At 41.2% G+C, this 26,246-nt stretch overlaps 1 protein-coding gene across 1 annotated transcript in view; it reads right to left on the bottom strand.

The window, feature by feature from the left end:
- The window catches only part of nampt1 (nicotinamide phosphoribosyltransferase 1), a 53,520-nt gene that overhangs the window by 23,225 nt on the left and 4,049 nt on the right, over positions 1-26,246 (bottom strand). Inside the window, exons 2-4 of the mRNA XM_080754159.1 lie at positions 15,149-15,305; positions 8,115-8,218; positions 5,845-5,973 (exon numbers count right to left, since the gene is read on the bottom strand). Of these exons, the coding sequence (XP_080610285.1) occupies positions 5,845-5,973; positions 8,115-8,218; positions 15,149-15,305 (390 nt within the window). The remainder of the gene's footprint in view (positions 1-5,844; positions 5,974-8,114; positions 8,219-15,148; positions 15,306-26,246) is intronic.

The raw sequence follows: 26,246 nt of genomic DNA, 5'->3' as shown, positions 1-26,246 counted from the left end.
CCAGGATAATGGATGATGGGGATATTTTGATTATCGTGGTAATATCGTAAATCGCGATTTCTTTCGTCAAAATAATCGTGATATGAAGTTTCATATCGTCCCATCCCTAGTGTGTGTGCATGTGGCGTGTTTCCTAAACCCACCAGGCTTGAGCTAAGACCCGCCTCGCGGATACGCCTCTCTCAATAATCTTAAGTATGAAAGTGCATATAGTGCTCTTAGTGCAAAGCAATACAATACTTACTACCTACTGATCCATTACAATACTACACGCAGCATAATATGCCCAAAGCCATATCCAAACTATAACAATTTAACTGATAATCAGTAAGAGTTTTTATTTTGAGCACAGTAGTGACAAATTAATAGCTTTCTCAGTAGTCTACGTTTTTTCTCTTTAGCAAAGTTACTAGGTTTTACCTTTTTTAAGCACAGTACAAAGTAATTTTTTTAGCACAGTTTATTTTGAGCACTTTAGTGACAAATTAATAGCTGTGCATTGTGCAAATGCAGGCTTTTCTCAGTACAAGATTGTCTTCATGCCTTTACTAGGTCTGACTTTATCCACCCCCCATGTGTCTGGCAAGGATTTCAGCCACTCCTGGAAGTTCTCGCGTTTCCGCGAGGCGGGTCTTAACTCAATCCTGGTGGGTTTAGGAAACACGCGTGCATGTGTACTTATTTTCATCAGACCCAGTGAAATTACTGACAGTGAGCTTGTAAATTTGAGTGTGCATGCATTATTTTACAGTGTACTCAAAGGACATGGACCATGACGAATGACAGTGTGTATGTTGCATTGTGAGTCGTATCTGTATGTATATGCTTTGGTGTGTGTGTGTGTCTGTGTGTCTGTGTGTGTGTGTGTGTGTGTGTGTGTGTGTGTGTGTGTGTGTGTGTGTGTGTGTGTGCCTGCGTGCGTGCGTGCACGTGTTACGCACACTTGCATTCTCTGTGCTCAGGTTACAGAGTGTGACCTATGAGTTACAGATCCCCCTGGATTGCAGTGCACTCAACATGACATTGTCGTTATGAAAAAGAACATGTAGACTGCCTTCTTTATTATAATCACTTTCCACACCGTCCCAACCTTATCTGATTGAGCGTTAGTAATAAATATACTGTCAAATTATATGCGTTCTGCACTGATTATAGGTATCGGGGAGAGAGAGAGAAGGATGACCTTTATTAGATTCTATGATTAGGGCTGTCACAATTATTACATAATCGTCTAATCGTGATTATTTGACATTATCGCAATTATTTTGTCATAATCGTCATAATCGTGAATGTTGAAAAATGTCAGAAATAGTGGAAATAGCAGATCTACAAGCTCACAACGCGTCGCATCACGACGCGTTGTGAGCTTGTAGATCGGCTATTTCCACTATCAATGTTATTTTTTAAGTAGTAAGTTGTCAAATATGTCAGTAATTTCTTCATGTATTTAGGTTTTGTGTCATATCTGCCATGTGCAACTTCAAAGCCTAAAAGCCAAACAGAAATGTAATTGTCAATGACAAAAACACAATTAAATCGCTATCGCCAATTATTTGAGTGACAATTAATCGTCATGTAAAATGTCATATCGTGACAGCCCTATCTATGATGCAACTTCACTAATCAAATATTAGATTAAGAGAATCATGTTTCTGTAGATTAGAGAGAGAGAGAGAGAGAGAGAGAGAGAGAGAGAGAGAGAGAAAGAGAGAGAGAGAGAGACCGACAGACAGACAGAGAGGAAAATAAATGATGTGTGTCATGGTAAGTGTGTTAAATACTGCAGAGTCACGACTGACAGCAGTGAGTTTGACCAGAGACCTTCTGGTCCTCTCTCTGAACTCAGCCTGATGATGCACAGCTGAGAAGCATTATTTTTAAATGAGAGTTCAATTTCCGGCTGGAGACACTCTTCTTCTCTATGAAAAATGCCCAAAACAATACTTATCTTTAAAATGAAGATTTGACCAGTCACCTAAAACTTTAAGAACAAACAATATTCCTATGTGAAGTCCTAAACTGTAATTGATCGTTTGTGGGGGAACTACAGCCCCCAACGCTGGAGATATCTGACGATATCCGGCATCACATGAAGAACCATTACATCTGTATGCAAATGTAAACTCGTCAACTTGGAAAACACAGCCTGGCTGGCAGTACATTGGTTAGGTCAAGTATTTGATTTGGGCCAACTTGAATAACTAATTCACGCTTAATTCTGTCAATCTCTCTTGCAAATGAACATACCCGTAATTGCCAGACTATAAGCCGCGGCTTTGAGTATGTTTTCCCCTCCGTCCGTCTGTCCGTCCGTCCGTCCGTGCGTCCGTCCGTCCGTCCGTCCGTGCGTGCGTGCGTGCGTCCTCGCAGTTTGTGAGCAGCTAATCTCAGTCACCGTTGGCCCGATCGCTGCCAAACTGAGCACACACACTCCCTGGATGCCAATCTAGAACCTCTGCCCCACATTTTTCAAATCAGCCTCATGGTGGCGCTATAACAGGCCGATTTGTGTGGCCTGGTTGTTACCAGCTAATCTCCGGCGCCGTTGGCCCGATCGCTGCCAAACTGAGCACACACACTCCCTGGATGCTAATTCAGAACCTCTGCCCCACATTTTTTAAATCAGCCTCATGGTGGCGCTATAACAGGCTGATTTGTGTGGCCTGGTGGAGACCTGTGCTCGGAAGAGCACTGCTTCTAGTTTCCCATGTTTTGAACCCTGTGGCTTATACAACGGTGCGGCTTATATAAAGATTTTTACAGCTAACGGCCGGTTAGTTACCGTTTTACAATGGTCTTTAACAAGGATTTATATATAGATATTTACAGCTAACGGCCACCAGGGGCGCTCTAGCGGGAAGCAGGCAGGACACCTGCGGCTTATATGTACACATCTTTTTTTTTTTTGTTGCTAAATTTAGCTGGTGCAGCTATATTCACGTGCGGCTTATAGTCCAGCAAATACGGTACAACATCTGGGGCGGCACATGGGGCGGCAGTGGCTTAGGGGTAGAGAAACTTTAGAACACAGAGGGTTCCCAAAAGGTTTCCCAGTTCGATCCCGGGCTCCCCCAGAGTTAGTGTCAAAGAGAACACCAGCCAAATTCCCAAGAGTCCAAGACTCTGAATCCCTAGTTGCTCCCGATGAGCAGGTTGGTGCCTTGCATGGTTTCCTCTGCCATCGGTGTATGAATGTGTGTGTGTGAATGGGTGAATGTAATGCACAATCTCTGAAAGCGCCTTGGATAAAGAGGCTATATGAATACACCATTTACCAGGTGTTTTTGTATGTGTGAGTGTGGGTGTGCTTATGAGTGAGTATATGTGTGTGTATATGTGTATGACAGTGTATGTGGGTGTGTGTGTGTGTGTGTGTTGTGAGAGGCCCACAGATTGCAGGAATGCCCAAGCCAATGTCAGGTGAAAAGAAGCAACTTAGACTACTCATGCATAGAAGGGAGCATGAGGTCAGTCCGTTGTCTCCCCAGGCGCGGCAGAGGGAGAGCAGAGCCCAGGATTACATAGGCAATTGGCACTGGGTGAAAATGGGTTACAAAATCGCGGGACAAAAATTATAAAAAAAAAAAAAAAGAAAACAATCTTGAACGCAAATAAAGATCTCATGTTTCTCGGTTAATCAATTCGATTTGATTAAAAACAATCCAAAAGTGGATCGCCTCTCTGGGGTTACTAATTAACCTAGAGCTAGTGCTTCCATTCTGGGCCCAGAAGCGGAACCGGACATGCATGTTTGGGGGGCGGGACAACACGTTCCACTGTGGCCACTTTCTCCTGCGTTTATTTCCACGTAGCCTCGGAAACCCAGACTTCTTTTGGTGATCGGAAGAAAAAGAAGTCTGGGCAAACCCCCCTATAACTGTGCTGGCTCATGACATTTTAATTGTATAAATAAATGTAGCCGTTCAGATGTCTTATTTTACATCAGTGTTCATGTGAACTGGTTCGTTTAGGCTTATCCATTATAATGATAAAATCACTATGATTTATCAGTCGTTTTTCACCGCAGATCACTTCCTCATTTACTCAAAGTAGACAGCAGGGGGAGTCATGTCCCTCCTCATTTACTCAAAGCAGACAGCAGCAGGAGTCATGTACCCCTCTGTGTCATTTTGAGACGTCGGAGGACGCGGCAATTATTATTAATATAATATTATATATTATTAAATAATGTCCGCGTTCCCTCAGAGTGATTTCCACGCAGCAGCATCTTTTGTAATCGCGAACAGACCACGGCGTGCGCGCGGATTGTGCACGATGGACGCGCACGCGCCCGCGTTGAAAGGTAAGAAAACTGTGGCATATAATGCCGCACCCTACGAGGTGTTGGGGTGTCCCTGCTCCATCGCCCCATCAGTTTGGGGGTCCCTGGCCTGAAAACATACAAGAACCCTGCTCTATCACTTCAGCTATGGCTGCACCTAATGCACACACACAGACCGTTTCTGTATCCTCCCTAAACCGGATGGCTAGCAAATTGCAGAATGACTAGCCTTGCGAGTGAGAAAAGAAAGAAACGAATGTCCGAACCTTGGAATTGAGATCTGAATCAGCCAATGTAACAAAGGAATGTTCTAACTAACCTTCATTCGGGCCTAGTCCTAGTTTGTTAGTGATTACACTGTATGTAGTATTTGTGTGTGTGTGGGCAAAGCGTGTGTGTCTGCCTGCGAGTGAGTATAGTTTATTGTTATAAGTTATATATTGTTGTGCAATAAACATAAAGATAAAACTCCTTTACTCTTTGCTGCTGCTGCTTCCCCCTGGGGGATTAATAAACTGTTATCCTCCCATCATATCCTATCCAATTAAGTGAAAGAAAGGCAGAACAACACTACAGGAACCAAGAATGCTGGGGCTCATAAATTGATCCCATTTAAATTATTTCGAGATGGTGAATACACAGGTTGATTCAAGCTTCAGGAGATTTATTGTCACATGGAAATCTTATAGGTTGGGGTGCTCCATAATACAATAAAAACAATACATAAATGACAATACTAAACTCACCAGTAAGACGCCCTAATCGGGAGATAAGCGACCGTCACGTCACGTCGCATACACAAACTTTGGAAGGCAGTCGTAGCCATTCAAGAGGGAATATTGGAAATGGGACAGATCCATGTTGATGACATGACTCTAGACATACTGTGCACCGCTTTGCATGATATTAGGGCAAAATCTGTAGGAGCAGTGTCCAAAGATGTGTTTAGCAAGAATCGGCCTCATAGTGGCGCTAGAAGAGGGCCATGTGAGAAATGAGGGCTGGAGGTTGTGGTTTGGCAGCCAAGGAGTGTGTGTGTGCAAAGTTTGGCATGGATAGGGGCAACGGTGGCGGAGATATGAGTAGGGCAAAATTGTGACGTGACGTGACTTGACGGACAGACTGACTGACTGACAGCCGGTGGAGGTTTTGATAGTAACTGCGACCTGACGGTCGCAATAACAGCCCTAAAGCCATTTCTAAAATACAGTAATTTTTTTAAATAAAAACCAAGATCAGCGTACAAGGCCATAATAAAACAGAGGGTGCTCATCATCTTTTCTTACACCAGTGAACCCGTCAAAAATCAGATCATCCCATTCTCAACCTAGTCCGAACAATAGTTAGGCTGCATACCTAATCACACATACTGTTTAACAACTGAAAATACTTTGTTGTACGTCAAATAGCAAAATCACCTCATCTACGAGCTAGTAGATTACCGGTAGTTGTTTTTGTTGTACCTTTGACAATTTTTCACTAACATTGATGACATGCCCAACATAAGGACACCATGGTTTTGGTTTAGTGCTTATGTAGACATAATGTAAAACGTGCGTTACCTCCACCCAGTTGGTCAGCCAGTAACACTCTGGGTCTGTGCTCTCAACGGTGAACAGAACGTTGCCTCGAGGAATCACACTGCCTTCAGGAACAGCCTTGATCTCTATGGGCAGGTGGCCATTGTATTTCTGGGAAACATACGTCCACAAGAACACAAAGAAATGTACACAGACAACCACATTTTAGTTTAGGGGTTATTTGATACACACAAGATTCAAAGCCTTTATTTATCACATATGCCAGACTCCGCGAGACTGCAACAAGTAATATCTATACATACTGTGATATATATAGTAAAATAATATACAAGTGCGTAATTAAATAAATAAATTAAGTTATAATACAGGTCAAGGTGCTTGAAGAGGCAAGGCATACACTGTATTTAGGGCTGTCACAATTATGACATAATCGCCTAATCGCAATTATTTGAGCTAATCGCAATTATTTCGCATAATCGTCATAATCGTTTCCATGTTAGAAATGTTAATATAGTTTTAAACACTTTCAAAAAGTAATGGAAATAGCAGATCTACAAGCTTGTAGATCGGCTATTTCTTCTATCAATGTTCTTTTTTAAGTATCAAGTTGTCAAATATGTCAGTATTTAATTTTTTTATATTTTGGTTTTGGTATGTGTCATAATTGCCATGTGCAACTTCAAAGCCTAAAAGCCAAACAGAAATGCAATTGTCAACGACAAATACACAATTAAATCGTTAATCGCAATTATTTGAGTGACAATTATCATCATGTAATGTCATAATCGTGACAGCCCTAACTGTATTAGTAAGTAAGAAAGTGCAAAACCAAAACCAAAATTGTGGTGCAGGTATTCCGTCAGTTCAGTCTGCATGACCAGTTCAGCCTGCATGTACGGCTAAAGTCGTAATCACAAACATCCCTTCACGCTCTGAGTGTTAAATAGCTCATTTCAATCTCAGCTCATTCAAGGCCTCTTTCCCTTCAAGACAATTTAACTCTAGTGCGGGTGGGCGCGTGCACAAGACGAGCACGGCCGCCATAAGTTCAAAGGCCGGTTAGGGATGGGACGCTAAGCGATATTATCGTTTATCGTGATAAAAAACACTCACGATAATCGTATCGTGGAGATTGAATTCATCACGATATCGTCCTCCATCATGCACTGGGATCAATTCACCTTTTATTTGCCGAGCTGCATGTCCGGTACCACTTAAAAACTCTATTGGTAAAAGGTACTTATAATATACATACTTGATACAGTCTTTTTGTCACTCTCTATCAAATGTCTTAGCCAAAAAATAGCCGATCTACAAGCTCACAACGCGTTGCAACGCAACACGTTGTGAGCTTGTAGATCTGCAATTTTTTGGCAAATCATGTTCCGCCCCAGGATAATGAATTTTGATTATCGCAATAATATCGTAAATCGAGATTTCTTTTGTCACAATAATCGTGATATGACATTTTCATATCGTCCCATCCCTAAGGCCGGTCCTGCGGCTCCCTACTCGCTCGCTCGCCTCTCATTGTAAATGAATTGCTAAATGACGTGTGAAAATACCAGAGTGCGGCGAGCAGCTGCATTCACTGTTTAAATGTTGGTTCCCTATGTCAGGTGCAAAACAGCATTACTGACGTTTGTTTATTGAACGATCAGTGAGTCGTTCCATGGCCATCGCAAAGCTTAGCGTGTTCATCAAGTCGGATGAACATGCTTCCGGTCGTCGGACTTCAAAATAAGAATGATTTGTAAAGAAAAGTAAATGTTAGACTATGACATTTTGTCCATATCGTGGAGAACAGTGGGTACAGTGCATGCACGTCAAACACCCTCCTCCTTCTTATACCTACAGTATGGCCTGTGGTGAGTGACCAACGGGCAGTGATGCTACTAGCCTTGCCATGTTATATACATTTATATATAAATATATATAAATATATATATATATATATATATATATATATATATATATATATATATATATATAAGATCCCTGTTACCACAAGCCTATGACTGGGAACATGGGTCCCCTGACTTTATGACCATTTGGTGAATGTGGTCAGATGTGAATGACTTTGGTTTTATGATCAAACGCTGTTTAGGGAGATCTCAAACTCAATCTAGCCACTAAATTCAATATGAAGCTAATCTAATTGAAGGCTTGCTCTGTGTGTGTGTGTGTGTGTGTGTGTGTGTGTGTGTGTGTGTGTGTGTGTGTGTGTGTGTGTGTGTGTGTGTGTGTGTGTGTGTGCACATGCGTGCGCCGTGGGTGTGTGTGATTCTGACCTCTAAGATGTAGTTCCAGCCTTTCTCGTTGAAGACATCATCCTGAAAGTGTTCTCTGTACACTTCCTTTGCTTCCTGGATCTTCTCTGGAGTAACAACCTTACCTGGAGGAGAGGAGAGCCAGCGTTATGTTATTGAACACACACCTTTTAGGAAAGAAAAACCGTGCAGGAAGGAAGAGAGGAGAGGGAAAATAAGATTAACCCATTAAGACCTGGAATTATCTTATACTTTAGCTATTGAAAATAGCAGATATACAAGCTCACATGATGTAGATCAGCTATTTTTGAAAGATCTTGATTTCTTTTTGCAAATCTTTGAATATATATATATATTTAAAGCGAACTCAAATATTAGCTTCTGGGGGGTCCCTGATACATAATATTTTGAGGGTTAGGGTAAAATACATATTATTCTAGGGGTCCTTGACATGAAAAAGTATGAGAACCACTGATGTAGAAACATGCGTTTTTCAAAAACCTTAGAAGGATTTAGAAGACATTTATAATTTAGAATCGGGTCAAAAATATTCAAAGACTTGCACAAATGCACAAACTATTTTTCTAAAATGGCAGACATACAAAATAAGTGATCAATATTTGTTTTGACCAGAAATACATTATGAACCTCATAAAGTGCCATATTAGTCCACTTGCCAGAATCTGAACCCTGGCATATTGAGTACACCAATGTTTTATGTTAGAAATGTTGAGTAAGGGTCCCCATCATGTAGAAACTGCCGGATGCTAACTTGCATATGTTGAGCAATTTTCATAATTTGCATAAGTCGCTTCATTTCGCATAATCCCCTATAGGTAAGGGATAATGAATGGCTCCGCGGTGAATGACGACAGATAACTGACCGACGGACTGATAACTCCCCGAGGCGCTAGCCGAGGGGAGTTATCAGTCCGAAGGGAAGTTATCTGTCGTCATTCACCAAGGAGCCATTCATTATCCCGCTTATTACCCGGCTACTAAATAAAAGTAATAATTTGACTCAAAACTAAAAACAAAACAAAGTATTTCCTTGTTTACAGACGGCTGGAAGTGTTCCACAAGTGTTGCGCTGGGCGTCCTCCCAGCGCGACACGGTCGCCTTGGAAAACAAGGAAGTGCTGATTAGATAGAATCCATTTTCTGATACTACGTCCTCTCTTTCTCGCTTAAAATATTTTTAAAAACATTCTTGAGATCAACGTTTAGTTGTAAATGTTGCTGTGTGGTTGTTTACATGGCTGACATGTTGGCTACAGCACAAGGTTCACGCAGTGCAACTACTTGACTGCAGCAGGTGCTCTGAGTCTTTGATTAGGCAGCGGTCTGTTATAGAGCGGAGCGGTCTGTTATCGGGTGATAACAGACCTCTGATTTCAGCGCTCGACCAATCAGAATCAAGAATCCAAACAGGCCGGGTAATAATAATGGATAATATGTCAAAAACTGATTGGCCGGTTTGAACAATATTGGAGTGGTTTTGGGGGTTATTGAGGATGCTGAATCCATTTCTGACATTTTCTAAATTCAAAATGGCCGTTTTTAACTGGAAATTGCCATATACCAACTTAAATTGGGAGGATTTTGATACTTTTTTGTTGATTTTGATTATGGATTACATTATAAATGTGGTTATTTATATGCTTATACATTATCTGCATTTCAAAAGCCAAATATTGACAACCCACACTAATTATTAGAACAATGACTGCCACAATAGCCTACCAGAAATAGTCACTTTATCATTTGGAAAATCAACAAAAAAGTATCAAAATCATCCCACTTTTTTCGAAACATTTCAGAAATGTTTCTAATGATTTATTGCGACCGTCAGGTTGCAGTTACTATCAAAACCTCCACCGGCTGTCAGTCACGTCACACTTTTCCCCTACTCATATCTCTGCCACCGTTGCCCCTATCCATGCCAATTAAACTTTGCACACACACTCCTTGGCTGCCAAACCACATTTCTTGCAAAACACATTTTTGGACACTGCTCCCTGCAGATCTTGACCTAAAATCACGCAAAGCGGCACACAGTATGTCTAGAGTCCTGTCATCAACATGGATCTGTCCCATTTAGCGTCACCATCAGGTCGCAAAGCGGTGTATACATGCGACCTGACGGTCGCTTATCTCCCGATTAGGGAGTCTTACTGGTTTATTTACTTGGTCTATAATGACATGCCCAAAATGGGGGGATGCCAGGGTTAAAGAGGTTACCTATTCTGAAGAAACCCCTAAGGCTGCCAGGAGGCCAAGTCAGGAATTAAATGTGGCAAGTGGCATGGTGAAAGTCTATTCCGTATTTAGGATTGTCAGCCAGTCAGTCCCTTCGTCTGTCGGTCACATCACACTTTTGGCCCTACTCTTATCTCCGGCACCGTTGCCCTATCCATGCCAAACTTTGCACACACAACTTCTTGGCTGGCAAACCACAACCTCTGCCCATGATTTCTCACATGCCCCTCTTCTAGCGCCACCATGAGGTTGCTTTTTGCAGACAGCATTAATGTGTATACATGCTACCTGACGGTTGCTAATTTCGCGATTAGGGAGTCTTACTGGTATGGTTACTTAATCAATCCAAAACAATTTTTTTGGTATGGTAGCTTTGATAGTTGTGGTTTATTTCCATTACGGTGATTTCTTGATGCGAAATCTTCTATGATGAGAAAGTCTTAGACCTTGCATAGTTGTGATGTAAGATATGAGGAACAATGGAAATAGAAAGGTCATGTACTGTACATGGTACATGATGTACATGACCAGTGATTAGATAATTGCGACCGTCAGGGAGCAGTTTACTATGAAAACCTCCACCGGCCGTCCGTCCGTCCGTCCGTCCGTCCGTCACACGTCACACCTTTGTTTGTGTACGGTGTGATGTCATATATCTTCAGTATGACATCACACCACATGTGTACACAAACCTTTGTGTACGTTGCTGTGGCAACAGTCTGTTGTTGCTGGTCTGTTAGTGTACGTTAGCAACCACCTTAGCAACCATGGTTTTACCCTAGCAACCAACTGTTTACCCTAGCAACCAACTGTTTACCATAGCAACCATGTTTTTTTACCCTAGCAACCAACTGGGCATAAAAGGGATTCTGTTAGGGATCTCCATATATGGGCATAAAAGGGATTCTGTTAGGGATCTCCATATATGGGCATAAAAGGGATGCTGTTAGGGATCTCCATATATGGGCATAAAAGGGATTCTGTTAGGGATCTCCATATATGGGCATGAAAGGGATTATGTTAGGGATCTCCATATATGGGCATAAAAGGGATTGTATCCCAGATGATGCCCTGTACTTGGGATTTGTTGATGTAAATGTTCACATAGAGTGTAATAATTGGTAAAACAAACTTTTGGCCTATTTGTGGAGATAAGCGACCAACGGTCGCTTATCTCCCGATTAGGGAGTCTTACTGGTGATAAAGGGCTGCTGGGCATAAAGGGCTCCCAGCTTTATTCAGAGGTGGAGGACCTCCAAATGTATACGTTGGAGTTCTGATGGTGATTGTGGACCCTAGGCTGGGGATCAAGGGTGTCCACTGATTATGATTGTGGTGTGTTATTATTGTAATCTCACTCATTTTGCTATTTTCAGGTAATTAACGTATAATCAAACATTACTTCTAGCTGTCTGGTCCTCACCTGAGGCAATCATGTACAGTACCATGTACAATAACACAAATCTCCTGAAACGTAATTAGATAATAGATAATATTGTGAATATTTTTACAGTATTATGCCAAAAATATAATTTGTATATAGACTATATTTTTCATAAAAAAAAAAAAAAAAGATTGTTGATGACCCCTGGGTGCGGAAAAAGAGGAGAGGTGGGCAGAGGCGTCACAAGTGGGGGAAAAGTGGGACTGAGTTATTAGGGCCCAAGGTGGAGGGGCCTGGAATTATGTTATACTTTAGCTATTGAAAAATAGCAGATATACAAGCTCACCGCATGGCACCGAGTGCCGTGCTGCGAGCTTGTAGATCTGCTACTTTTGAAAAGTCGTGAAAATGTGTGCAAATCTTTGAATATTTGTATTTTTAAAGCGAACATTTGTAACTCACATTTTTTCTTCTGGGGGGTCCCTGGAACTAAATATTTTGAGATGGGAAACATAGGTTTTTCAAAAAACCTTAGAAGGATTTGAAATATTCAAAGACTTTTTTTCACGATTTTTCAAAAATAGCAGATCTACAAGCTTGCAGCGGCCCTAGGTATTGTATAGCACACTTTAACTCTCCCCACGCTTCGAACGATAACGCTCGCCCCATTTTTTACAGAACGTCGATGCCAATACGGCGCTCGTTCGGTTCGTTCGTCTGATGACTGTAAGCTGATGAGGGGTCGCGCGGCTGTTTACTGTAAACACATTTTCCGCTGTGATGGTGTAAAAAATCCATTATGCGTTAGATCAACGGAGAACAATTCACTTCCTTGTTGATTTCCTCTGGCCCGGAGGCTCTGTAGCCAGTGACTGCTCTGAATGTACGGCAACACATAGCAGGACAATTCACATTCATTCTCGCATGACGCCGCCCTCTGCTGCCTGGCAGACCAAAGTGCACTATTGCACAACCAAAAAAAATAAAAATAAATAAATAAATGTCTGTCTGTCTATCTACTATAACGTCGCAAAGGTAAGCCACTTTTTGATGGCGCCAGACCCAATAAATAAATAAATGATCTGGCAGTAGGAGAGTTTTAACAACAGGTGTGTGATGGTAATCAAGGTCACTTTACCATTATGTTTTACACATGGTTATAAAACAAAATAACACTCATAAAATATATATTGAGAAGAGGGTTTATTTAGATTTACCCCCATATTGTAGATAACTTTATTGCCATATTGGATAAGCTTGATAGCAATAATTAATAGAATTAACACACTGACATGAGGTCACGATGGTGCTCTTTTGATAGCGAGTAAGCGAATGGCAATTCCAGTTTAGCTAGCTTACGTTACGCCGGTATTTTGTTTGTACCAAGTTAATAGTTATCCTGTATAAATAGAGCTAGGGTAAAGGTAGGTCACCTGTAGCTCTAGAGCCATGTGTGGCAACATTGGTGCTAAATTCACATATAATAGAATCCACATTCTATTTTATCCCAGTTATATAAAAAAAGAAAAAAGCACTATACAGGCCATCATATTTGTGAATTATTCCCCTCAAAGTCGGTATCATTCTCAAAAATCCATATAGACGAAAAAGTACAGAGAAGAGGGAAGGGATTAAAATACCATACTGAGATACAATCAGATTAAGAAAAGCAGTTAAGACAAGGAAAGAAACAAGAACTACAGAGACTTTGGTATTAAACAAGAGACTGACACCAAAGATAAGAAAGCCAACAGAGATACAAAGAGTGAGAGAGAGAGTGGAATCTATCAAATTAGTTTAGAAACTAGACTTTCCCTCATACAAGGCATCCCTTGTCCACACTCGAAACATGCACAGGAATATACACACACATACATACATACACACATACACACACACATGCAAATGCATGTGAGAATGCATGGCCTAATATTTGAGTTCAGAGGGAGAAGTCGTTCAACAGGCAGCTGATCGTTGTTCTTCTACTGATGGTCAAGGAGCAGCTGTGGTTTTGTCCTCTTCGCCTTTCCCTTCTCATCCCTGCATGGTTCTATGTCTCCACAGCACCTCCATTTAATCATGAAATCCGTTTGAGACAAGATGGAGAAATACAATCCAGTCTAAGGGTGCCACGGCTCAGTTAGCCTGCGGTTTGGTTTGAACCTCGTTTTTTGGACCATCGTTTTGGTACAGTAAAGAAAAGCATTCAGACACATTACAGTATTTTCTGCCCTTCATTATTTTCAAGAAAAGAAAAACCCTGATATCATTTATTTGATGCCTTCCATTTAGAGTTCTCAACGGGCCTGAAAATTAAGGCCCGGCCCTAACTGGGCCCTAATTGGGCAGGCCCGAGGCCCTACTAGTTAGCATACATTTTAGGCCCTACCTGGCCCGAAAACGTTGTGTCGTGTCGGGTATGGTCGGGTCTATAACAGAGTAATAATAATAAAATAATAAAAAAATATATATATTTTTTCATTCATACCCGGCCCTACTAATTAGCATACATTTTAGGCCCTACTCTACCCTAAATGTCGGTCGGGTTCGGGCATAATTTGAGAACTCTACTTCCATTATTATGCTCAAGGGGGAAAAAATACATCATGTCATTTTGTGGAGAGAATGGTGGACAGAGGGGAGGAGATATCTGTCGCAAAGAAAACTAAAAAAAGGTTTAGTTTAAGGCTCTTATACATCGACATTTAATCTCTGCATAAGGATTTAAGGATGCTATGCTTATGATTAGAAGAAGAGGAGCTCCTGGTGACTGGAGAGCAGCTCATCAACGTTAGGTAGAGCCAAATCAATCTGCTAATTTATTAATGAGATGGTGTCGCCTGCCGAATATACTGTAGATGATAAACAGGCTCCCTATGTGTCATCATGCTTGTGGATGTGCTGTTTTTGGCGAGTAACATCAGACGGATTCACTCACGGATCACGGGCAACTCCGCAAGTCATTTATTTATCTATATATTTCGAGACCGAATAATTGGTCGTAATGCACACTGCTGCGTTTTTCGGGCCGAAAATCGGAGTGAATTTCGGAGCACGAAAACAAAAAGATCTACCCCACGTTATGTCAATCACGTTTGCACACTGCCGCCCGTTTCGTATTCATTTTCGGACCAGGGTTGATTTTTTACGATTTTCGCAGCTGTCGCACTGAGTCCCTTGCTCTTTCTCTCTTTCCTCTCTCTCTCTCCCTGGACTCCAGATTTCGGATTTCCAAAACACAACGAAAACACGCAGACACGCAGTGCAGTGTGCAACCAGCTTTACATTATTTTTAGATTTGTGTTAGAACTGGTTGGCTCGGAGTACAAGTGGACCGATTTGCCTGTGAAAATAATTAAAGGAAACGCTCCTTTAGTTGGATTACAGTTGGGTTGGTGTAGTAGTCCCTTACCTTTGAGGTATTTGTGAAGGATGTACTGCAGACCATAGAAGACGGTTTCGTGGTACTTGACTTTTCTATTCTTGGCGGGTTCTGTTCTCCTCTCGCGGCACTCGAAGTAGGAGTACACTTTACTTGTGTTGGGAGGGTACTGCTTGTAATGTGTCACCTAGGGAGGGCAGAACACATACAGTACACATGTTAGCATCAACAAATAAAGCAGGGGTCTTCAACGTTTTCAGGCCAAGGACCCCTTAGTTGAGAGAGATGAAGCAGGGACCCCCACAACCTTTTTCATAGATTCCATATAGTTTCATTGTTTGACAGCACAATCATCAGTGTATTTTGGATTCAGATATTTAACCACTTGAACCGTGAATACCTAATAAACTTGACCTTTCACTCTGTACTTCGTCTGCTCTTTTTTCCCCTCTACACCAAAGCTCTTTGCCGAAAATTTGCAGAGAGGTTTGCACTTTATTTTAGCAGGGGACAGAAAAACAGCACATAGACGTTTCAGCCCAAGGCCTTACTCAGTTTATGTGTGTGTTGAATATAGTATAACAAATAGGCATACCTGTACAGTATATCTGTGCATAATATAATAAACATAATATACAAATAATTGTCCATACCAGGAGATGCGTACGGTGCACGCAGATCCCATAGCTTGTGGCAGAAATGCTAATAAACAGCTTAAATTTGGGAAAAGAGCTTACTTAGTCTCTGCATATGCCAATGTGCAATTTCAGATTGATTTGTCAACCCAGTGAGGAGAAAGAATTAATGAGGACAGAGTTTTGTATATTTTATAATAAGATGTAAAGTACAGCATAAACTGTGCAGCACGGTACAGTACTGACTTGGGAGTCTTGAACAGTAATAACTTCCATGGTATGGACAGCTATAGGGGGATGCTCAATGCACTAGCTCAGGATTCAGGAAAATGTTATATGAAAACTAGCGTTTTAGCTAGCTAGGCCTCAGGCAAGGCCTCAAACGTTATGCGCTTTCTCCAGAATTAATTTCATTTAACTGCGCTTTGAATGGCTACAAACATTTGTTACACAAGAGGAGATTGTCTACATGTCTGTAGTTCAAGGAAGAGGAATTGTGGTTTGCCATTTTCTCAAAAAGAGATTTGAAAAGCCATCTCGTTTACCAAAGTCGAGCCTTAATCACTTTCAAGAAGAGATTGCTCAGACGTGTATTGAGAAATCTGTGACTATTATTTGTCTGTCTCCCCACAATTCTCTGTCACAAAGCTTCTATCTGTTAGAAGGCAGGAAACTAAGATTTTCTAGTTCACTTACAAGGAAGGAAGGTTTTACTTTCTCATTCTCGATATTTCTTGAGGCAACTGAGTCATTTTTGTAAAATGACTAATTTCTCTGTCTCTGTCTCAAAAAACACTTGCAGGAAAAGACTAGGATCCTCACACAACAGGGACACTGATTATGCCATGATGACTATATAGTCACACAGAATACAAATATGAAATTATCATACTTCATTATACACCATATTCAGCTCTGGAAATATTAAGAATTAGTGATACAATAATATGAACACTTTTCATTCCAGCAGTGGTTTCACGAGGTGCACTTAGCACTAGCTAATGTTTAATGATACCAACCGAAGCCTGGTGACAAGTTCTCAAAATATGTTTTACACAAGCTTTTGTGTCTGTATCGAATAGTGGACAGAATGGACACTCTCCCTGTTCATTTTTCTTTATCAAGGCAGACAGCATGAAAGCGTGAGAGAGACAGCATAGGGTACACAGTGGGAAGGACTTGGTGGGATTTGTCTCAAGGTCATCGAGGGTGAGTGACATTCCAGAAGCAACACCATCACTGAACACTCGGTGTGTGTGTTTCTGGTTAGTTCTTCACCCACAAATCAGCTGACCGATAGCATCACAGTGGTTACTGTGATACGAAGCTTGAGAAATCTCTATCAACCTAAGAAGACATGCCCAGACCTGCCCTGCATGCACGCACGCACGCACGCACACACAAGATGGCCACATGCAAGCACTAACAAAGCAGACAGACTGCACACAATAATGGACGCACACACACAGACATACAGACATTGAATAAACACACATTAAACACACAGGGTTGATTGTAGCCGTCCACCAACCAATTAAACAAACTGCAGGGATTTCCATAGCGACATGTGGGTCATTTGAGGATTCAGCTGTTTAAGCACATCAGCAAAGGACAAATTGTGCCCCATAAAACACTAAATGCCCCTGATGATAAAACTGCAGTATTTACTAGATATTTCCACTGAAATGATACTCAGGTTTACATGTTTAAGAACATAATTTCAACGGTCATGGAAAACACTCGTTTCATAATTTCAATTATTAGGCTATGTATTATTTTATTTTAATTCACTCCTCAAAGCCTGCCGGTGTTGGGCAAATTTGCTTCTTCTTTTGTTATTTTTTAGATAGAATTAGGATAGAGACCTACAATACAGTGAACAGAGAAAGGAAGCGCGGGACGGGAGAGACGGGATTCGAACCTGGTCCAGCTGCAGGAAGGGCTAATCTTATAGCCTTATTTATGTGGTATGCAGTATGCAATCTACCACGGGAGCCAGGATGACAGCCTTGTTGTTTGGTTATTCTTCTCCGCCAAACCAAAATGTAAATTGAATTTGCCAGTGTCTTCTAAAAAACATGGTCTCCCAGAGTGCCAGATTTGAGGAAACAGCTTTGGCTCACCTAGTTACTGCACTGACCACATCATCACAATGCTCTAAGTTTGAACTGCATGTTGAAAGCCGTCCCCACTCCACTGTAACCTCTGACAAAGAAATTCTCTTTGAAATCGTTTGTACAACAAAATACAAAGTCCTACCTAAGGGATATGTCCCAAGTGTTAAAACTCAACTGACATGTCATCAGGCAAGGACCACTTGCAGGTTGAAAAGACACTTAACTCTGAACCGAGTAAGATCTGCACATGGCTTAACGACAACAAATTATCAATTCACCTGGGAAAAACCGAGTCCATCCTCTTTGGATCAAATCATAACCTCAAAAAGGTAGATAACTTCAATCAAAGTGGGTGACAAGGTCATAACACGAAAAAACGAAATCTCTTACTTAGGATGTATCCTTGAAGCTAATCTTTCCAGCGAAAAGATGACTTCTAAAGTAATAAAAAAAATCACACCCGTGTGAAGTGGAGCTGTGTGTGTGTGTGTGTGTGTGTGTGTGTGTGTGTGTGTGTGTGTGTGTGGATCATGTGTACCGATTTTTGTGACATTTGAAGAAAATATGTAGGAAAAGGAGCAAAAAGTGTGTTTTGGAGAAAATTCAAGATGGCGGACAATCTATCATGGCGCAAATGGGCGTGGCCTATATGGGGAGATGCGTCATGGCCCAAGGAATCCAGGGAAAAAATATTTTTAATTTTCCGACCTACGGTTCAAGAGTTACAGGCCAAAACGTAAAGTGGGGTGTTATGGCGCCACCATGCGGCCAAATGACACAATTATTTTTCATTTAATCCTTGAAATCATTATGAACCTCCTCTCCAAGTCTTGAAACTCTAGCCCCTATGGTTTGCGAGAGACAAATAATTGAATGTGAGTTTTTGCGATTCCCATTATAAGTCAATGGGGAAAATTAATTCACTAATAAATTAATATCAATTAAACTATAGAACCTTTCTCTTAGAAAAGTAATAGCCCACGATTCCCGAGTAAGCCGGTCGATTTGACATATGGCGCGAGTGTGTGGTGGCAAAACTGTGGGACTAGTGGCGTGCCGAAGTTTAGGAAGTTCAGGCTACATACACACACACAGACACACAGACCCACACAGCCACGTATAGGGAGCCTGTGCTTCACACAGCTCCAAAAATCAACCAACGAACTCGTTTCCTACAGAGGATCGCCCCAATGGTCAACTTCAACACACTGAAGACCATAGCTGGAGCAATAATCCAGCCCCTCTTTGACTACGGAGTCCACGTATGGTATCGTGACGCCCCACAAGCCCTAAAAACTAAACTCCAAACAGCCCAAAATAAACTAATTAGGGTCCTGCTTAACCTTCCCTATCAGACTCACCTCACCGCTACTCACCAGTTAAGAGTGGGGTGGCTCAGAGTAGATGACAGAGTACAGCAACTTGCAATGGGCCTGGTGTACAAGATACACTACACCACTATGATACCCAAGTACCTGTCAAAATACTTTATAAACGTTAAGGATGTCCATAATTACAACACCAGAGGCAGTGCCACAGATCACGTTCAACCCAGAGTCAACTCAAAGAAAGGGTCAAACTCGTTCTTCTGCTATACCACAAAAATGTGGAATGCCTTACCGAAGGCCATAAAGGAGTGTGGATCACTAGCATCCTTTAAAATTGCCCTGAAAAACCACTTACAGGCAGCAGCCGTTCGCAACTGGTAAAAACCTAGCCCAACCCTACCCTGCCCTGCCCCTTCCTTGTATATACTTACTGTTTGTTTAGACTTACTGTTTTCTTTTTTTCCCCTTTTCTTTACATATCTACTGCATAGTACTGTGTTCTATTTGTCTGTCATTCAATGTTATATGAGATACTTTAATGGTTTCCTGTTGAAATAAGCTTAGTCTTTTCATGGATCTCCTTTTAGTAGACCTTGTACCAGTGAACTGTACCGTCATGAAACTGTACATTTTCCTATGCAAACTTCTAATAAAGCCTTCAATCAATCAATCAATCAGAGCTAATTCATCTCTTGTGTCACGGAGTGAAAATAACAGATTTTCAACTGAAGAACAAAGCATGGTACTGTGACGCAGAATAAATTAGGTTTTAGGCTGTGTTTGAGGGCAAGACCAAATCTGTCACACACATACCCATCCCACATACACACACATTCTCAAGGAGAGAAGGAACTCTAGGAAACCAGTGGTATAACTGCCTGTGAAACTGTCCCTAGGCCTTGATGGTGTTTGGTTAAATTAGCAAGCTGTACAGATGTATCTTAAACCCGCTCAATGTAAAAGTGTTACTGTATCTTCAAGGGAATGCTCTTCATTTTGGTCTCCAAAGTGAACCAGAGACAGAGTTTAGTTTAGTTTGTGTGTGTGTGTGTGTGTGTGTCTGTCTGTCTGTATGTAGCCTGAACTTCCTAAACTTCGGCACGCCACTAGTCCCACAGTTTTGCCACCACACACTCACGCCATATGTCAAATCGACCGGCTTACTCAGGAATCGTGGGCTATTACTTTTCTAAGAGAAAGGTTCTATAGTTTAATTGATATTAATTTATTAGTGAATTAATTTTCCCCATTGACTTATAATGGGAATTGCAAAAACTCACATTCAATTATTTGTCTCTCGCAAACCATAGGGGCTAGAGTTTCAAGACTTGGAGAGGAGGTTCATAATGCTTTCAAGGATTAAATAAAAAATAATTGTGTCATTTGGCCGCATGGTGGCGCCATAACACCCCACTTTACGTTTTGGCCTGTAACTCTTGAACCGTAGGTCGGAAAATTAAAAATATTTTTTCTCTGGATTCCTTGGGTCATGACGCATCTCCCCATATAGGCCACGCCCATTTGCGCCATGATAGATTTTCCGCCATCTTGAATTTTCTCCAAAACACACTTTTTGCTCCTTTTCCTACATATTTTCTTCAAATGTCACAAAAAACGGTACACATGATCCACACACACACACACACACACACACACACACACACACACACACACACACACACACACACACACACACACACACACACACACACACACACACACACACACACACACACACACACACACACACACACACACACACACACACACACACACACACACACACACACACACACACACACACACACACAGGTGTGATTTTTTGTTTTCTTCCTGGGGTAGACACTGGACACCAAGTCAGCTTCTAGACCTTGTACAGTATCTATGTTCTTCGTAGACTGTACATTCAGATACTCACTCACAGTTGAAAGCATATTAACTGTACACATATTTAGGGATGGGACAAAATGAAAATTTCATATCACGATTATTGTGACAAAAGAAATCACGATTTACGATATTATCACGATAATAAAAATCCATTATCCTGGGGCGGAACATTTGCCAAAAAATAGCCGATCTACAAGCTCACAATGCGTCGACATTTGATAGAGTGAAAAAAAGACTGTATCAAGTACGTATAATTATAAGTACCTTTTACCAATTATAGAGGGTTTAAGTTGGAACTGATATGCAGCTCGGCAAAAAAAAAAGGTGAATTGATCCCAGTGCATGACGGAGGACGATAGATATCACGATAAATTAAATCTCCACAATACGATTATCTTGAGTGTTTATCACGATTAAAACGATATTGCGTATGGTCCCATCCCTACACGTTCATACATTCCGTGCTGATGGTAAATTCACCCAGATATACTGAGCGCATATTGACACTGACTGTTACAGGCTATTCATTCTCATATTCACTATTGATCGCCTGTACAATATACCATTCATACAGTCATAGGCAACAGCCAACCGATGTATAATTATTGATCCACACAGTAGGCAAATATTATGCAGCGATGCAACCTAATAATTCTTCAAAATTAGGTGAATTTTTCCAGTGAATAAAATCATCCACCTGTAGACCTATGAATGAGGCTCCACCAAATGAATGGTTTCACCCTATATTAAAATAAAACACACATTCTTGAGTTTTGACTTTTTGTTTATCCGCATTCTTTGTTGTTGTCTCACGGAACAACACCACAAGTTTAACACATATGGTGCCAACCCCGAGTTTCCCGAGTTTGTATTGGTACTAGTGCTGTGCCAACCCCGAGTTTCCCGAGTTTGGGCCGTTTTTGAAAAAAAAAAAAAAAAATTTTTTTTTCAAATTTTTTTTTTCAATTTTTTTTTTGGACCTCCAGAAATGTATTAGGCATGATTGCGATCGCGACATTGCATGTTTAACCCCCATACCAACCCATTCTTTCAAACATGGCAGCCATGTTTGTTTACATCTGAAGAAAACATAATGGCTGATAAATCATGAATGCCTGCACGGATTTCCAAGCGGATTTTTTTGTTTGAAAGCTGTGGACAGCATCTACACACGTGGTGCATCATCTAGGCATGGGCGTGCACTTTTTACACACTTGCACAATTACATGGAAGTCTATGGTAACCATGGCAACGTGGGACATTGGCCGAAAAAAATCATTGCAACATAAGTGTTAAGTACATTATTTCAAGTATTACAAGTTGAGAAAAGATCCGAGCGGCGGAGGTTAAGAGAAAAGGTATCTGTATCTATGACCTGGAGAAGCTCGAGCGTGCGTGTGTGTGTGTGTGTGTGTGTGTGTGTGTGTGTGTGTGTGTGTGTGTGTGTGTGTGTGTGTGTGTGTGTGTGTGTGTGTGTGTGTGTGTGTGTGTGTGTGTGAGAGAGAGCGAGCGAGCGAGAGAGATTGTGGCTTACTTCATCGTGTGACTCGATAGGCAGAGTTCAAGTCACAGGAACACAGGGCTGGTATTAGGCAAATGAGTTTCTTTTGAAATTGCTGTAATTATTCAGAATCTATGAATGTGTAGCCTATTGAGAAATGTAGTCAGATGGATGGATGAGGGACAGACTAGGCTAGGACAGACAGCCAGGATATACAGTATATTTTGAATCCTGGCCCAGTAGTAATAGTATATAGCCTATACTGTAGGCTAGATGTGAGGGCTTAGGCTACTAGATGTAAACCTCTAGTGTGTAATATTTGCATACACGCCATATCGCAAGTCTCTTAACCAAAAATAGCAGATCTACAAGCACACAGCGCCTCGCAATGCGATCTGCTATTTGGGAGGGAATGTTCCCAGAATATGGATGTTAGTGTACAAATGGTTGACAAAAGTGCAATTTCATGAGTTTTAAGCACATTTATTTGTATTTATTTGTATCATTGCGATATTATTATTTTGGCCACAATAATCGTGACATGGCATTTATATATTGTCCCAGCCCTTTTTGGTATGTGTTTATAAATAGAGTCAGTCCAAGTTGAGTCCAGAGGTAAATGTCATGCTACTTAGTTTCACTAACCCTCTCTGTCCAGTGTCCATCCCTCAGAGCTTTAAACTCAAAATAGAGCCAGCACACACACACACTTTGGTCCAGTACTACACATCAAACACTATCATGTTTCCACAACAAACACAGTAGTACACACTGGCATTTATTTAACACACACATAAACATAATACTGTAATTAATTAGGGTGGGTCAACAACGCAGGAACTCGCAGCGGTACATGGCAAGCGTCTGTGTTTATGCAGTAATTTCTTAAATGATGAAGAAAGGCAGGAAATTGAGAAGAATCACTGCACTTTTATCTTCTGTTCTGCCAAAACATTATTAGTGCAAAGTGTAAAATTGTGTATTGTTAGGGAGCATTTATGGTTGTATGTGACATTCTGAACCCTCACTCACACACCATAGTTGGGGTTTGATCACTGATTCTCAATGCGGGGTCTGGGGACCCACAGGGGCACTTGAGGGGCTGCCAGGGGGTCCCAAGCTAAAATAAACGACTGATAGCTAGGAATCAAAACGGACCCTTAACGGGTCTGTACCTCAGAGAGCGTACAATGTAGCCTAGTGGACTTGTTCAATATTTGTACATATCTGAGTTAAACAGAGATAAATGATATCAAAAGGGGAGCCTAAATTAAAATGTCTGATAATCACTTTAGGGCATCTTTTTGTACTTATACTGTACACTACAATGTGTGCGTTACGGCAAGGCAGAACTTCCCTGTCGTCTTTTCAAGCAGAGGACAGACAAAAGACATTCAGGTGCGTTTGTGGTTGTTTTCACATGTACTGTACCAGTGAACAAACTGAAAGCCACTGCTTTCCCTGACAGTAACTCTGGCTCCATACAGTCCATACAGAGTAGACGGTGGGTACTACTGTCAGTGGGTACCCATCTCTGCAGGTCTCTATTCACACACAAATCATATACAGAATCAAGTCAGGTTAATTACACATAGCCTACACGTGATGCCTCCATAGTGGCTGATATAACAATATATAATACAGCTATAAATTAAATATTTGAATGAATCTTGAATTATTTATACCCCCCTTAGATTATCGGAAGATATGAAAATGAGAATATGTTGAATTTTGTGCTATCACTCACTACATGTTGTATCTGGAGACAATTAAGGTACAATTTTGGCTGGCCTGGCCTACACTACTACACACACTGAACAAACTAACTTTGGAGCATATAAACAGTGTGCGGGCGTTCCTCACCTTCCATTATGGGAACAAACTAAACATTTTGTCTTGCGGGCAGGTGACTATAATTTTTTTGTTTTATTTGAAAATTAACTATCCCAACTGCTCCCCCCATACACTCATCAAGACCATCAGAGTGTATGGGAACAATCAGACAAAAGACAATCTGAAAACACCATATACTTAATGACAATGACAAGCGGACACAATAACAAGATAGTGATATCAGAGATGTCTGCAGCGGCACTCAGAATAGAGCTCAATAAGTCAGGTTACATTCAGAACCAAATTCCAAGTCCAACTGGTTGACTGGCCATCGGCCAAGATGGTAGGGCTGTCACGATATGACATTTTACTCAAATAATTGGCGATTAACGATTTAATTGTGTATTTGTCGTTGATAATTACATTTCTGTTTGGCTTTTAGGCTTTGAAGTTGCATAATGGTAGACACATAACCTAAATATACAAATACATTACTGACATATTTGACAACTTACTACTTAAAAAATAACATTGGTAGTGGAAATAGCCGATCTACAAGCTCACAATGCGTCGCATGTGAGCTTGTAGATCTGCTATTTCCACTATTTCTGACATTTTTCAACATTCACGATTATGACGATTATGACAAAATAATTGCGATAATGTCAAATAATCACGATTAGACGATTATGTAATAATTGTGACAGCCCTACAAGATGGTTAATTTAAGTTGCCTGAATAACAACTACACATCTCGACAGCCTGACTCATGAACTGACTTACCGGCTCACTGAATCCTTCCTAACTGACTGACTGTTTGGGTGGATATACATTCCAACTACAGAGTACACTGACTGACTGACTGACTGACCTAACTAAACAACTGACAGGCAAGCTGGCTGAATCACCACAACATACTGATGTGATGGACTGACTGTGTGACAATCTGGCTAGTTTTCTACAACAGGGGAGAGGTGAGACGAGGAAAGATAAGATGATACGAGAACTGCCAAGTACAGTACAATCACCATGCCCTGGTTTAACAAAACAAGCACCCCTCACCTGGGAAAGACACTATTCATGAAATGTAATCAGCATCAACACACTTTTTGTTGTCTTTGTTGTTCACCCTCATTTAGCGTGAGATTCCTCCTTTAAACAGCATCAAATTGACAAAGCACATTCTGTTCAACAGGCATGGGGAAGTGCCTTGCTCAAAGAAGGACACTTCATTTGACAGTAGACAAGTCATTTTAATGTTCTTCCTATTCTATTAATATACTGTGTGATACTGTTGAAATAATGACACTGGCCTGGTTGTTAAACCAAGCATACTTAACCACAACTTAGGCCATGCTGATTCTTACACTGGATTTTGAGATGTATTTTGTGCATGTGGTATTTTTTTGCCAAAGGGTGGCAAGAGAGGAAAGGCCATAGGGCCACCAGAATTGGAAGTATTAATTAATTAAGACCTTGCTGTGCATATGTACAGTAAACGCTCTCAGCAAGTCTCACGGCAATCTGCCCATCAGATTTGTATCTTGTATGCAATCAGGGACTTTAGTTTGGCCTAAGGGTGGCGTTACAGTCGAGGAAAAGCCACATAAGAGTTACAAAAGTCTGTAGGGTTCATCCTCTGCGGAACGGGGAACCTGCTGCAACTATTCTAAATCTACTATGTCGTCATGTAGTTGTAAGTGATTCTCAGCGCTAGTTCTGGAACCCAGATGGTACCCCAGGTCTAGGCTGCTACCTGATTAGAGCGCAACAACAGAGCAGTGTTCTGGGTAACTGCCACCAGCACCAACTACATTTGACTAA

Source organism: Nannobrachium achirus (assembly GCF_963921795.1).
Source record: "Nannobrachium achirus genome assembly, chromosome: 23".
Lineage (NCBI taxonomy): Eukaryota > Metazoa > Chordata > Actinopteri > Myctophiformes > Myctophidae > Nannobrachium > Nannobrachium achirus.
The sequence above is the reverse complement of the archived record's forward strand: the minus strand, read 5'-3'. Positions and strand labels throughout refer to the sequence as shown.